The sequence below is a fragment of the Pseudophryne corroboree genome, chromosome 11, assembly GCF_028390025.1.
Source record: "Pseudophryne corroboree isolate aPseCor3 chromosome 11, aPseCor3.hap2, whole genome shotgun sequence".
Classification (NCBI taxonomy): domain Eukaryota; kingdom Metazoa; phylum Chordata; class Amphibia; order Anura; family Myobatrachidae; genus Pseudophryne; species Pseudophryne corroboree.
Genome location: NC_086454.1, coordinates 259093942 through 259109916, shown reverse-complemented (window position 1 = coordinate 259109916; position 15975 = coordinate 259093942). Strand labels below are relative to the sequence as shown.

The window sequence follows — 15975 nt, the reverse complement described above, 5'->3', positions numbered from 1 at the left end:
ACGGTGAATGAGACAAATGTGACTTCCAGTAGGGCCACACGTTACATGATTGAGGCAATAAAAAATGTTTTACACATTTCTGATAATACGAGTACCACCAAAAAGGGGTATTATGTTCGGTGAGGAAAAACTACCTGTAGTTTTCCTGAATCTGAGAAATTAAATGAGGTGTGTGATGATGCGTGGTTTTCCCCCGATAACAACTGATAATTTCTAAAATGTTATTGGCATTATATCCTTTCCCGCCAGAGGTTAGGGTGCGTTGGGAAACACCCCCTAGGGTGGATAAAGCGCTCACACGCTTGTAACGGCTCTACCCTCTCCTGAGATGGCCGCCCTTAAGGATCCTGCTGATAGAAAGCAGGAGGGTATCCTAAAATGTATTTACACACATACTGGTGTTATACTGCGACCAGCAATCGCCTCAGCCTGGATGTGCAGTGCTGGGTTGGCGTGGTCGGATTCCCTGACTGAAAATATTGATACCCTAGATAGGGACAGTATATTTTTGCCTATAGAGCATTTAAAAGATGCATTTCTATATATGCGTGATGCACAGCGGAATATTTGCCGACTGGCATCAAGTCTAAGTGCGTTGTCCATTTCTACCCGTAGAGGGTTATGGACACGTCAGTGGTCAGGTGATGCGTATTCCAAACGGCATTTGGAAGTATTGCCTTAGTAAGGGGAGGAGTTATTTGGGGTCGGTCTTTCAGACCTGGTGGCCACGGCAACAGCTGGGAAATCCACGTTTGTACCCCAGGTCGCCTCTCAACATGAGAAGACGCCGTATTATCAGGCGCAGTCTTTTCGTGGACAAGCGGGCAAAAGGTTCCTCATTTCTGCCCCGTGACAGAGGGAGAGGAAAAAGGCTGCAGAAATCAGCCAGTTCCCAGGAACAGAAACCCTCTCCCGCCTCTGCCAAGCCCTCAGTATGACGCTGGGGCTTTACAAGCAGAATCAGGCACGGTGGGGGGCCCGTCTCAATGAATTTCAGCGCGCAGTGGGCTCACTCGCAAGTAGACCCCTGGATCCTTCAGGTGATATCTCAGGGGTACAAATTAGAATTCGAGACGTCTCCCCCTCGCCGTTTCCTAAAGTCGGCTTTACCGATGTCTCCTTCTGACAGGGAGACAGTTTTGGAAGCCATTCACAAGCTGTATTCCCAGCAGGTGATAATCAAGGTACCCCTCCTGCAACAGGGAACGGGGTATTATTCCACACTGTTGTGGTACCGAAGCCGGACGGCTCGGTGAGACCGATTCTAAATCTAAAATCTTTGAACACTTACATACAGAGGTTCAAATTCAAGATTGAGTCACTCAGAGCAGTGATTGCGAACCTGGAAGAAGGGGACTACATGATGTCTCGGGACATCAAGGATGCTTACCTTCATGTCAAAATTTACCCTTCTCACCAAGGGTACCTCAGGTTTATGGTACAGAACTGTCACTATCAGTTCAGACGCTGCCGTATGGATGGTCCACGGCACCCCGGGTCTTTACCAAGGTAATGGCCGAAATGATGATATTCCTTCGAAGGAAGGGAATTTTAGTTATCCCTTACTTGGACGATTCCCTGTTAAGGGTAAGATCCAGGGAACAGTTGGAGGTCGGTGTAGCACTATCTCAGGTAGTGTTGCGGCAGCACGATTGGATTCTCAATATTCCAAAATCGCAGCTGGTTCCGACGACTTGTCTTCTGTTCCTAGGGATGATCCTGGACACAGTCCAGAAAAAGGCGTTTCTCCCGGAGGAGAAAGCCAGGGAGTTATCCGAGCTAGTCAGGAACCTCCTAAAACCGAGCCAAGTCTCAGTGCATCAATGCACAAGGGTTCTGGGTAAAATGGTGGCTTCCTACGAAGCAATCCCATTCGGCAGATTCCACGCAAGAACTTTCCAGTGGGACCTGCTGGACAAATGGTCCGGGTCGCATCTTCAGATGCATCAGCGGATAACCCTGTCACCAAGGACAAGGGTGTCCCTCCTGTGGTGGTTGCAGAGTGCTCATCTACTAGAGGGCCGCAGATTCGGCATTCAGGACTGGGTCCTGGTGACCACGAATGCGAGGCTGGGGAGCAGTCACACAGGGAAGAAATATCCAGGGCTTATGGTCAAGCCTGGAGACATCACTTCACATAAATATCCTGAAGCTAAGGGCCATTTACAATGCTCTAAGCTTAGCAAGACCTCTGCTTCAAGGTCAGCCGGTGTTGATCCAGTCGGACAACATCACGGCAGTCACCCACGTAAACAGACAGGGTGGCACAAGAAGCAGGAGGGCAATGGCAGAAGCTGCAAGGATTCTTCGCTGGGCGGAAAATCATGTGATAGCACTGTCAGCAGTATTCATTCCGGGAGTGGACAACTGGGAAGCAGACTTCCTCAGCACGACCTCCACCCGGGAGAGTGGGGACTTCACCCAGAAGTCTTCCACATGATTATAAACCGTTGGGAAAAACTCGACAGGTATTGCGCCAGGTCAAGGGACCCTCAGGCAATAGCTGTAGACGCTCTGGTAACACCGTGGGTGTACCAGTCAGTGTATGTGTTCCCTCCTCTGCCTCTCATACCCAAGGTACTAAGATTGATAAGATGGAGAGGAGTAAGCACTATATTCGTGGCTCCGGATTGGCCAAGAAGGACTTGGTAACCGGAACTTCAAGAGATGCTCACGGAGGATCCGTGGCCTCTACCTCTAAGAAGGGACCTGCTCCAGCAAGGACCCTGTCTGTTCCAAGACTTACCGCGGCTGCGTTTGACGGCATGGCGGTTGAACGCCGGATCCTGAAGGAAAAAAGGCATTCCGGATGAAGTCATCCCTATCCTGATCAAAGCCAGGAAGGATGTAACCGCAAAACATTATCACCGCATTTGGCGAAAATATGTTGCGTGGTGCGAGGCCAGTAAGGCCCGACGGAGGAAATTCAACTGGGTCGATTCCTACATTTCCTGCAAACAGGAGTGTCTATGGGCCTGAAATTGGGGTCCATTAAGGTTCAAATTTCGGCCCTGTCAATTTTCTTCCAAAAAGAACTAGCTTCAGTCCCTGAAGTTCAGACGTTTGTAAAAGGGGTACTGCATATACAGCCTCCTTTTGTGCCTCCAGTGGCACTTTGGGATCTCAATGTAGTTTTTGGGTTCCAAAAGTCACATTGGTTTGAACCACTTAAATCTGTGGAGTTAAAATATCTCACATGGAAAGTGGTCATGCTGTTGGCCCTGGCCTGGGTCAGGCGCGTGTCAGAATTGGCGGCTTTATCCTGTAAAAGCCCTTATCTGATTTTCCATTCGGACAGGGCGGAATTGAGGACTCGTCCTCAGTTTCTCCCTAAGGTGGTTTTCAGCGTTTCACCTGAACCAACCTATTGTGGTGCCTGCGGCTACTAGGGACTTGGAGGACTCCAAGTTGCTAGACGTTGTCAGGGCCCTGAAAATATATGTTTCCAGGACGGCTGGAGTCAGGAAATCTGACTCGCTGTTTATCCTGTATGCACCCAACAAGCTGGGTGCTCCTGCTTCTAAGCAGACTATTGCTCGTTGGATTTGTAGTACAATTCAGCTTGCACATTCTGTGGCAGGCCTGCCACAGCCAAAAATCTGTAAATGCCCACTCCACAAGGAAGGTGGGCTCATCTTGGGCGGCTGCCCGAGGGGTCTCGGCTTTACAACTTTGCCGAGCAGCTACTTGGTCAGGAGCAAATACGTTTGTAAAATTCTACAAAATTGATACCCTGGCTGAGGAGGACCTGGAGTTCTCTCATTTGGTGCTGCAGAGTCATCCGCACTCTCCCGCCCGTTTGGGAGCTTTGGTATAATCCCCATGGTCCTTACGGAGTCCCCAGCATCCACTTAGGACGTTAGAGAAAATAAGAATTTACTTACCGATAATTCTATTTCTCGTAGTCCGTAGTGGATGCTGGGCGCCCATCCCAAGTGCGGATTGTCTGCAATACTGGTACATAGTTATTGTTACAAAAAAAAAAAAAAATCGGGTTATTGCTGTAGTGAGCCATCTTTTCTAGAGGCTCCTCTGTTATCATGCTGTTAACTGGGTTCAGATCACAAGTTGTACGGTGTGATTGGTGTGGCTGGTATGAGTCTTACCTGGGATTCAAAATCCTTCCTTATTGTGTACGCTCGTCCGGGCACAGTATCCTAACTGAGGCTTGGAGGAGGGTCATGGGGGAAGGAGCCAGTGCACACCAGATAGTCCTAAAGCTTTCTTTAGATGTGCCCAGTCTCCTGCGGAGCCGCTATTCCCCATGGTCCTTACGGAGTCCCCAGCATCCACTACGGACTACGAGAAATAGAATTATCGGTAAGTAAATTCTTATTTTTTTTCCTCATTTATAATTTATTGTCAGTTACTTAGATGTAGAACGTTACTTTATATTGCTAGTAATAAAACAGTTGTATATTTCCCTGTTGGGCAGATAATTACGAGCCAGGAAAGCAGCTAAGAGGAATCATGCAGGGCACAGGCAGTTACTGTATACTGTATTTGCAAGTAGGGTCACAAGGTCATGCTGCAGATTTTCCTGTTCTGTTAGAAGTGACTCATGACCATAATCACAAAGCCACAGAGCGGAGACGTCACAGTCACGAGGTGCTGGGCTCAGAGCTAGTGACTAGCAGGACTGCCAGTTGGATGCTACAGAAAGTTTCATTTACAGTGGACTGGAGAAGTGTAGCAGTGGCAGAACGCACACTGACGTATGGACACCACTTGCTTCATATGTTGTATTTTATTTGTGTAAACATATTGTATATATGCTCATGATGTTCGGGTTATCTTCAGGGCTGGAGAAATTGAAACATGAACATGATACAGTAGTACTGTACATTGTTCAAGATTTGCTTACTGACTTTCAAAGCTCTGCATGACCAGGGCCCTTCCCCGCACAGTACGAGAGGCCCCCACTCTAGAATCCTTCAAAACAGACTCAAGACTTTCCTGTTTACTCAACATTTCCATAATGTCCCTTTAGTACCTCCATGCTCTACGTATTTTATGAAAAGCTTTTCTGTACCTCATTGTTTCTGTACTGTATTATGTTCATTCGATCTGTTAAGTCCTATTGGAGAAAGAGCACTATATAAATAAAATTATTATTATTATTATTTTTACATAGTTTGTTGATAAGTATACTATTAGTTCTCTTACCTCCCTGTTGGCTGCATCTGCCACTAGACATGTGGAGTGACAGTCCTGCAAGTGTGGCAGTACGCTCCAGTACGGCGTACCGTTAAGAATTTGGCCGACGGTACGCTGCTCCACCCCGCTCACTGTATAGCCGCCATTAGCGGCTATTACTGTAAAACGCTGCCGCCAAGTATCCAGGACTTGTTTGACAGCATCGGTACCTCCTCCTTTTTCAGGGCTGCTGGGAGCATGAAGGTGACGTCATCACACTCCCGCGGCTGGCCGTTCCACCAGCAGTAACTGTAGCCCTGAGACTGTGTGTCTTCCTGCAGCTGTGGGTGGGTTAATCTTCAATTGTCACCCCCTTTTTAAACCCAGATGGCAGGAGTGGAAGAGGAGAGGTTGCAGCGGCAACCAAGATATTGGTTGGGTGGGCTGAGCCCAGCAGCTGCAGGAAGATTAGCTTCCTTCAGCCACTGGCAGGCTCCCCTGACACAGTTGTAACAGAAGCGACCATGTTAAACAAGCGGTTAAGAAAGCTTGATACATCTCCATCATGGTTGCCAGCACATAACTGTGTAGAACATTCTATAGTGACTGGCTTATGTTTCATGTCTCTGTTTTCTGTCTCTTGTCATTCCAACCATGCTGCACCACAGATGGCTGCTTAATTGCTTATTGCTGGAGGCTGCTGCTAGTACAGCTGTCTAACAATAACCACACACACTAATGCTGGGAACACACTAGGGCAGGCATTCCCAACCACGGTCCTCAAGGCACACTAACAGTGCAGGTTTTAGTGATATCCAGGCTGCAGCACAGATGTTAAATCAAAATAACTGAGCTACTAATTAAATCACCTGTGCTGAAGCCTGGATATCACTAAAACCTGCACTGTTAGTGTGCCTCGAGGGCCGTGGTTGGGAATGGCTGCACTAGGGGGTAAATTTACTAAGATGGGAGTTCTATTTTAGACAGGATATTGCCCATAGCAACCAATCAGATTATACTTCTCATTTATCTAGCACCTTCTAGAATCTAGAAGATAAAACCTGGAATGTGGTTGCTATTGGCAACATCCCATCTTAGTAAATTTACCCTTGGATGTCATTTCAAACGAATTTGCTGATAACAATCAATCATTAAGACAAATTTGTTTTATCTTCCAGTGTGTACCCACTAGACCGTTATCGATGCGTGCTCCCGCAGGTCGCTAGCAACATCCCCAGTTGTCTGTACATGCAGCTCAATCTGGAGATGTCGCTAGTGATGCCATGCTGCAGAACTCAGCATGGCCCCGCTCCTCCCCCTGCCGCTGCTCAGTCGCTGCTGAGTATGTATGCACTTGCCGATGTTGGCACCCCGCTGGGTCCCGTCACTGGTGAGCTCGCCGGGTACACACATCGGTTAGTGTGTACCCGGCATTACTTTCACCACTAGCTGAAAGCAAAAGTCTCATCCACATTCTGAGTTACTAGCACCCTTCTGTGGTGGCGTCACTACAGGGGGGTGTCACCTGCCTAAGGGTGACACCAAAATGCAGACTCCTGCTCAGTGACAGTGCTGCACTGTAACATTATATGCAGCACTCGGCTTCTGTCACAATATAGGAGACGGCACTGCAGACAGACAATCTACGCCCAGAATGATGAAAACAGGGCTCAGCCCTTGAGGCCACGCCCCTCTCCCATGAGGTCACACCCCTTCTCACGATGCCACACACCCCATATTTCCCTCACACTGGGTGTCACCAAGCTTAGTGACCCCCCTACCCTCCTGTATTATGTATTTTTCCCTTTTATAACATTGTATGTAAATTGTGTTGTTATCCCCAATGTACAGCTTATCAGCATGTAGATAATAATTAGATTGTATAGTATTCTACAGTTTATACTGTTTTTATTTTTAAAGCACATTACCTACAGTATGTGTTGTGAGTTGTCTAGGCTTTGATTTTGTCATGAGGAACATTTAGGATAGTTGTGGAATTTTCCTTGCTATAGGCTCCAATGTCTTGAAGCAAATGTTTACTTACTGAATGGCAATACATTGCAATTGTCACAGAAACACCCACACATATACTGGGATGGTCATGGCAATCACTGGACTTGTACATGATGAACAGATACAGTAAGCCAAACATACAAATGAAATATGTCTGTTTTTGTTTGTCCTTTAATAGTTTTTCCTAACTCATTGAGATCATCAGAAAATATCCTAAAAATATTTGTTTGTGTGTATATATATATATATGTATATATGTGTATATATATATATATATATATATATATATATATATATATATATATATATATATATATATATATAAATAACCTGGAGAATATCTACATCACCATTGCATGTTCCTCTTTTTTTAGCAAAGAAATTATTGATATTTTTCTTGGTTTCAGGTGTCTAACATTGCTGTGATCCATGTAGGAAATCACCAACTTGTGTGCTAGGGAATTGTAGCTCTGTGCAGAAATGACTTTGCCAGTGATCAGACAGAAGGACCTGAAGACCTACCAGATAGTGGCGACAAGTACAGAACACGTCTATAAATCCACTTATGAACTCACCGGCCGCTGCGTCTTCATAAAACTCTTGTCTTTGGCTGACCGAACCGAAAGGTAAGCCGAACGCCTATAGAAATGATTCCTCTGACTGTTATTACCCGAACTCTTGTTATTACTGTTTTGTTCCCGAATCGGAATATGCTAGCGCTACACCCATCCTCAAATCATGCCAAATAGCCCAGTTTAGTGCGCCACAGACTTTGGGGTCAGTTCATTTTAGCATGATATGAATAGTGTTGGGAAGGAGGTGCCGGAGCTATTCAGTTGTGCGTTATGCCCGACCAGAGGATTTCTTCTCGCACCGATCCTGGGGATACATCTGGAAATAAATTAGGGGGAGATGTACTAAGCTGTGAAAAAGAGTGGAGAAGTGAGCCAGTGGAGAAGTTGTCCATGGCAACCAATCAGTATTGAAGTAACATTTATAATTTGCATACTATCAAATTATACAGAGCAGATGATTGGTTGCCATGGGCAACTTCTCTACTGGTCACTTCTCCACTGTTATCACTGCTTAGTACATTTCCCAATCTATGTTGGATTTCATTGTGGACCATAATATAGACATGTTTACTTTCAGTGTTACCAATGTAGAATTTATGTTGACACTTGTCCCACAACAAAAATTAGAGTAGTCCACAAGCGCTGCTAGACAGTATAAATCCCTCTCTCTGAGGTTCCTTCCCAGATGTCCTCTCCTTTCAGAGAGATTTTCAAGTGCAGACAAAAGAATCCTCTTTTATATCCTGGACTCGCACCTGGACTAACCTCCTCTCGGAAGAGATGTGCATCAAAAGGTTTCTTTAGATCCCTTCATATAACTCCACACCACAACTGCTGGACATCGTCCTATCCCTCATGAGGGACACTCACCTCCATTCTGTACCCTATGTGCCTTGAAAGGTTTCTTTTTCAGCGTCACCACCCGGGTTTCATCAGGATTCCGGATATTGGCCCTCATTCCGAGTTGTTAGCTCGCTAGCTGCTTTTAGCAGCATTGCACACGCTAAGCCGCCGCCCTCTGGGAGTGTATCTTAGCATAGCAGAATTGCGAACGAAAGATTTGCATAATTGCGAATAGACACTTCTTAGCAGTTTCTGAGTAGCTCGGGACTTACTCTGCCATTGCGATCAGTTCAGTCAGTTTCGTTCCTGGTTTGACGTCACAAACACACCCAGCGTTCGCCCAGACACTCCCCCGTTTCTCCAGCCACTCCCGCGTTTTTCCCAGAAACGGCAGCGTTTTTCCGCACACACCCATAAAACGGCCAGTTTCCACTCAGAAACACCCACTTCCTGTCAATCACACTCCGATCACCAGAACGAAGAAAAATCCTCGTTATGCCGTGAGTAAAATACCTAACTTTTGAGTAAAATAACTAACCGCATGCGCTCTGCGAACCTTGCGCTTGCGCAGTAAGCGACTAATCGCAATATAGCGAAACTCGGCAATGAGCGAACAACTCGGAATGAGGGCCATTATCGCTGAAAGAGAAACCTTTCAAGGCACATAGGGAACAGAATGGAGGTGAGTGCCTCTCATGAGGGATAGGACGATGTCCAGCAGTTGTGGTGTGGAGTTATATGAAGGGATCTAAAGAAACCTTTTGATGCACATCTCTTCTGAGAGAAGGTTAGTCCACGTGCGAGTCCAGGATATAAGAGGATTCTTTTGTCTGCACATGAAAATCTCTTGAAGGGAGAGGACATCTGGGAAGGAACCTCAGAGAGAGGGATTTATATTGTCTAGCAGCGCTTGTGGACTACTCTAATTTTTGTTGCGCTTGTTGATGTCACAGCCCTGCCCCGCCACCTAAAGTCTTCTGAATTCAGTATAGGCAAGTATGCTTTGAATCCCTGTATATTGCTCATATAAATAAAAAGACATATGGGTAAATTTACTAAGATGGGAGTTTTATTTAAGATGGTATGTTGCCCACAGCAACCAATCAGATTCCAGGTATTATCTTCTAGAAGGTTCTAGATAAATGAGAAGTAGAATCTGTTTGGTTGCTGTGGGCAACATCCCATCTTAAATAGAACTCCCATCTTAGTAAATTTACCCCATTGTCTAAGCTGTAAGAATATAAAATGTAGTTGTTGCTGATGAATCCAATGCAGCATGCAGGTGTGTGGTCAGGGCCAGATTACAGTTTGTGGAGACCCCTGACTAATAAAACTGTAACTATGATGTTGTGTTATTACAAAGTATAATGTGTAAATACCAGCACTGTAGGGCCCCCAGCTCACATTGTATCACTCAGAAACCCTAGTTCACATATGTCACAGTGCTGCCATGCTGGAGATGTAGTTATGTGTGGGCTCCGGTCACCCTGTTGTTGTACATGCCAGGATCTCAGACAGGACTTGCTTCTGTTCCCCTGCCCCCTGAGTGGCACTATGGCGCCTCTACAAGGGAATCTCCTATAACCTGAAAATCCAGGCTGTGGACAATAATTATATCCTGCACTGAAAATGAAACCTCTGTGTGTGATTCAGTGTTGCCATGCTTCAACTTTAGTATTCCCTTCAGCCTGGATTAAGTCCTACATTAACACATACAATAGACACTCTCTCAGGAATATGACAAATTTAGGTTTCATTGATATTTATTATCTCTAATACACCAGAGATACAAGAGGTCTACAAATGAAGCAGTGAAAAGAGTGGAGAAGTGAGCCTGTGGAGAAGTTGTACATGGCAACCAATCAGGTGCTCTGTATAATTTGAAAGTATGCCAATTTTAAATGTTACTTCAATGCTCATTGGTTGCCATGGGCAACTACTCCACTGGCTCACTTCTCCACACTTTTCACTGCTAAGTACATATCCCTAGTCTTTAATAAGATTTGAAAGCACAATCAAATGGCACTACCCTGTGCTGTGTGTGTGATTAGTTATTAAGTTTAATATTCTGTATTTGTAGGCAACGGAAAGAAATCCTCAGAGAGGTGGAGTTTATCGGCAGGATAAAATCCGAGCACCTGACAGAAACACTTGGAATTTATCGGACATCAAATACGATTGGTATTGTGACAGAGTGGATGTCAAATTTATCACTGCACTCTCTCATTTACCAGGTTGGGCTGTGCACTTCCATTATATTTTATGCTGAATATCAAAGTCATTTGTCACGACACTTTTCCTTAAAGCATAATTGTTAGCTACAGAGTGACAGAACCAGAGTAGCTTGGACAAATATTCCTGGCAGTGCAGTCTATCAATTGTGCAAGAATGTGGTACATGAACGGGGCAAGAAAGCCTGGGGTTACTCTGAGAAAAGCGACAGTACCACAGACACTACGGGGTAAATAAATAAAGGTGGGATTTTTTTTAGAACTGGTGATGTTGTCCAAAGCCACCAATCAGATTCTATCTATTATCTTCTAGAAGCAGCTAGATACATGTTAAGTAGAATCTGATTGGTTGCTCTGGGCAACATCACCAGTTCCCAAAAAAACTCCCACATTAGTAAATTTACGGTTGTGTCTTTTTTCTCATACGTCCTAGAGGATGCTGGAGACGCTTCAAGAACCATGGGGTATAGACGGGATCCGCAGGAGACATGGGCACTTTAAGACTTTGAATGGGTGTGAACTGGCTCCTCCCTCTATGCCCCTCTTCCAGACTCCAGTTAGATTCTGTGCCCAGTGAGACTGGATGCACACTGAGGAGCTCTCCTGAGTTTCTCTGAAAAAGACTTTGTTAGGTTTTTTATTTTCAGGGAGACCTGCTGGCAACAGGCTCCCTGCTTCGTGGGACTGAGGGGAGAGAAGCAGACTACTACTCACTACTTCTGTGAGTTTCAAGGCTCTGCTTCTTAGGCTACTGAACACCATTAGTTCCAGAGGGTCTGATCGCTCGTTCCCGGAGCCGCGCCCTCACCCCCCTTGCAGAGCCAAAAGTCAGAAGACAGGTGAGCAAAACGGGGGGAAGGGGGGGGGGCACAGTGATTTGGTGCTGTTTTATTAATATTAAAAGCGCTAACAGGTCTGAGGCATTATATTAAGTGTTTCAGAACCGGGATAGGCGCTGGGTTGTGAGCTGGCAAAACTCCCTCTGTGTTCCTCTACCAGGCTTTGCTGTGGGTCTGTCCCCTATAGCCCCAGTGTGGTTGTGGGTGTCGGTACGCGTGTGTCGACATGTCTGAGGCTGAGTGCTCTTCCCAGGAGGAGGCTGGAGTGGGGACAGAAAAGACGGTGGGAGTGACCCTGTCGGCACCGCCGACTGCTGATTGGGTAAATGTTTTGAGTGTTTTGAATGCAAATGTGGCTCGATTGAATAAGAGATTAGATAAATCTGAGTCTCAGAACCAGGCATAGAGAAAATCCATGGAGGATGCATTGTCACAAGTCCAGACCCCCTCGGGGTCACAGAAGCGTTCATTTACCCAGATAACGGATACAGATACCGACACGGACTCTGACTCCAGTGTCGACTATAGTGATGCCAGGTTGAATCCTAAACTGGCTAAGAGCATTCAGTACATGATTGTGGTGATAAAAGACGTATTACATATCACGGAAGACTCTGCTGTTCCTGAGACAAGGGTCTGTATGCATAAAGGAAAGAAACCTGAGGTAACGTTCCTCCCTCTCATGAACTGAACACTCTTTTTGAAAAGGCTTGGGAAAATCCTGACAAAAAGTTACAGATTCCCAAGAGAATTCAGGTGTCATATCCGTTCCCCTCTGGGGACAGGGAAAAGTGGGAGTCAACTCCTCTGCGGGAGTCCGCACCGGTGGGGGCACGTCTCCAACTCTTCAGTCAGGTCTGGGTTCGCTCGGCCCTGGATCCTTGGGTATTAGAAATAGTAGCCCAAGGCTACAAATTGGAGTTTCAAGACGTGTCCCCTCACCGATTTTTCAAATCGGCCTTGCAAGCTTCTCTTCCGCAAAGGGAGGTAGTATGCGCTGCAATACAAAAGCTGTGTCAAAATCAAGTCATTGTCACGGTACCCCCGTCACAGCAGGGAGAAGGCTTTTATTCAAGCCTGTTCGTGGTCCCAAAGCCGGATGGCTCGGTCAGATTGATTCTGAACCTAAAATCCCTCAATTTCTATTTGAAAAAATTCAAATTCAAGATGGAATCTCTCCGAGCAGTGATCTCCAGTCTAGAGGAGGGGGATTTTATGGTATCGGTTGACATAAAGGATGCCTACTTACACGTCCCCATATATCCTCCACATCAGGCTTACCTGAGGTTTGCTGTTCAGGATTGTCATTACCAATTTCAGACGTTGCCGTTTGGTCTATCCACGGCTCCGAGGATTTTCACCAAAGTAATGGCAGAGATGATGGTTCTCCTGCGCAAGCAAGGAATCACAATTATCCCGTACTTAGACGATCTCCTGATAAAGGCGGGATCCAAGGAGCAATTACTGAAAAACTTTGTGCTCTCCCTGGCAATTCTGCAACAACATGGTTGGCTCCTAAACTTGCCAAAATCACAGTTGGTTCCGACAACACGGCTGTCATTCTTGGGTATGATTGTGGACACAGAATTACAGAGAGTCTTTCTTCCAGTGGAAAAGGCTCTGGAAATCCAGAACATGGTCAAACAGATTCTGAAACCGGCAAGAGTGTCGATTCATCAATGCACTCGGTTGCTGGGGAAGATGGTGGCGGCCTACGAGGCCATTCAGTTTCTCAGGTTCCATGCCAGGGTGTGTCAGTGGGACCTGTTGGACAAGTGGTCCGGGTCTCACCTGCACATGCACCGGAAAATAATCCTATCTTCCAGGACCAGAATCTCTCTCCTGTGGTGGCTGCACAGTTATCACCTCCTAGAGGGACGCAGGTTCGGGATCTAGGATTGGATCCTGGTGACCATGGATGCAAGTCTCCAAGGCTGGGGAGCAGTCACACAGGGGGGAAATTTCCAGGGAAAATGGTCAAGCCAGGAAGCTTGTCTGCACATAAACATTCTGGAATTAAGGGCCATTTACAACGGCCTTCTGCAAGCTGAACATCTTCTTCGCGGTCTGCCCGTCTTGGTTCAGTCGGACAACATAACAGCAGTGGCATACATAAACCGCCAGGGCAAAACAAAGAGCAGAGCGGCAATGGCGGAGGCCACAAAGGTTCTTCGCTGGGCGGAAAGACATGCAAGTGCTCTGTCAGCAGTCTTCATTCCAGGAGTGGACAACTGGGAAGCAGACTTCCTCAGCAGACACGAGAGTGGGGTCTTCATCAAGAGGTCTTTGCAGAAGTGACAAGTTGTTGGGGAATTCCTCAAATAGACATGATGAGAGATATTCAGAGATATTGTTCCAGGTCGAGGGACCCTCAAGCAATACCGGTGGATGCCCTAATGACACCGTGGGTGTTTCCGTCGGTCTATGTGTTCCCTCCACTTCCACTCATTCCAAAGGTGATTAAAGATCAGAAGAAGAACAAGGGTTCAGGCGATACTCATTGTTCCAGACTGGCCAAGGAGGGACTGGTATCCGGATCTTCAGGAATTGCTCATAGGAGATCCCTGGCCTCTTCCTCTACGAGAGGACCTGTTACAGCAAGGACCGTGCGTGTATCAAGACTTACCACGGCTGCGTTTGACGGCATGGCGGTTGAACGCCAAATCCTAGCCCGAAAGGGTATTCCCAGTGAAGTCATTCCCACACTACTTCAGGCTAGTGATGAGCGGGTTCGGATCCTCTGGATCCGAACCCGCCCGAACTTCACCTTTTTTTTCACGGGTCCGAGCAACTCTGATCCTCCCGCCTTGCTCGGTTAACCCGAGCGCGCCCGAACGTCATCCCGCGGTCGGATTCTCGCGAGATTCGTATTCTATATAAGGAGCCGCGCGTCGCCGCCATTTTTCACTCGTGCATTGGAGATGATCGTGAGAGGACGTGGCTGGCGTCCTCTCAGTTTCTATGCTCAGTGGGCTGCAAATTGTGCTGCAAATATCTGTGCTCAGTGTGCTGCAAATATCTGTGCTCAGTGTGCTGCAAGTGCAAATATCTACGTTCTCTGCCTGAAAAACGCTCCATATCTGACTGTGCTCAGTGTGCTGCAAATATCTGTGCTCAGTGTGCTAATTGCTTTATTGTGGGGACTGGGGACCAGCAGTATTATATAGTAAGAGGACAGTGCAGAATTTTGCTGACCACCAGTATAACTAATATATATATATATATATATATATATATATATATATATATATATATATATATATATATATATAGCAGTGCGGTACAGTAGTCCACTGCTCTACCTACCTCTGTGTCGTCAAGTATACTATCCATCCATACATGTGGTGCATTTCAGTTTTGCACAGTTTGCTGACCACCAGTATATACTATATGGCAGTACGGTACAGAAGGCCACTGCTCTACCTACCTCTGTGTCGTCAAGTATACTATCCATCCATACCTGTGGTGCATTTCAGTTGTGCGCAGTATATATAGTAGTAGGCCATTGCTATTGATATATTACTGGCATATAATTCCACACATTAAAAACTGGAGAACAAAAATGTGGAGGGTAAAATAGGGAAAGATCAAGATCCACTTCCACCTCGTGCTGAAGCTGCTGCCACTAGTCATGGCCGAGACGATGAAATGCCATCAACGTCGTCTGCCAAGGCCGATGCCCAATGTCATAGTAGAGAGCATGTAAAATCCAAAAAAATAAAGCTCAGTAAAATGACCCAAAAATCTAAATCAAAATCGTTTGAGGAGAAGCGTAAACTTGCCAATGTGCCATTTACGACACGTAGTGGCAAGGAATGGCTGAGGCCCTGGCCTATGTTCAAGGCTAGTGGTTCAGCTTCACCTGAGGATGGAAGCACTCATCCTCCTGCTAGAAAACTTAAAAGAGTTAAGATGGCAAAAGCACAGCAAAGAACTGTGCGTTCTTCTAAATCACAAATCCCCAAGGAGAGTCCAATTGTGTCGGTTGCGATGCCTGACCTTCCCAACACTGGACGGGAAGAGGTTGCGCCTTCCACCATTTGCACGCCCCCTGCAAGTGCTGGAAGGAGCACCCGCAGTCCAGTTCCTGATAGCCAAATTGAAGATGTCACTGTTGAAGTACACCAGGATGAGGATATGGGTGTTGCTGGCGCTGGGGAGGAAATTGACAAGGAGGATTCTGATGGTGAGGTGGTTTGTTTAAGTCAGGCACCTGGGGAGACACCTGTTGTCCGTGGGACGAATATGGCCATTGACATGCCTGGTCAATATACAAAAAAATCACCTCTTCGGTGTGGAATTATTTCAACAGAAATGCGGACAACTGGTGTCAAGCCG

General features: G+C 46.3%; 1 protein-coding gene across 2 annotated transcripts in view; it reads left to right on the top strand.

The window, feature by feature from the left end:
- LOC134969417 (receptor-interacting serine/threonine-protein kinase 2-like) overlaps positions 1-15975 on the top strand; it is a 144655-nt gene that overhangs the window by 31544 nt on the left and 97136 nt on the right. For both annotated transcript variants that reach the window (XM_063945360.1, XM_063945361.1), the window contains exons 2-3: positions 7557-7775; positions 10648-10801. In XM_063945360.1, coding sequence (XP_063801430.1) covers positions 7630-7775; positions 10648-10801 — 300 coding nt within the window. In that variant the 5' untranslated portion in view covers positions 7557-7629. The remainder of the gene's footprint in view (positions 1-7556; positions 7776-10647; positions 10802-15975) is intronic.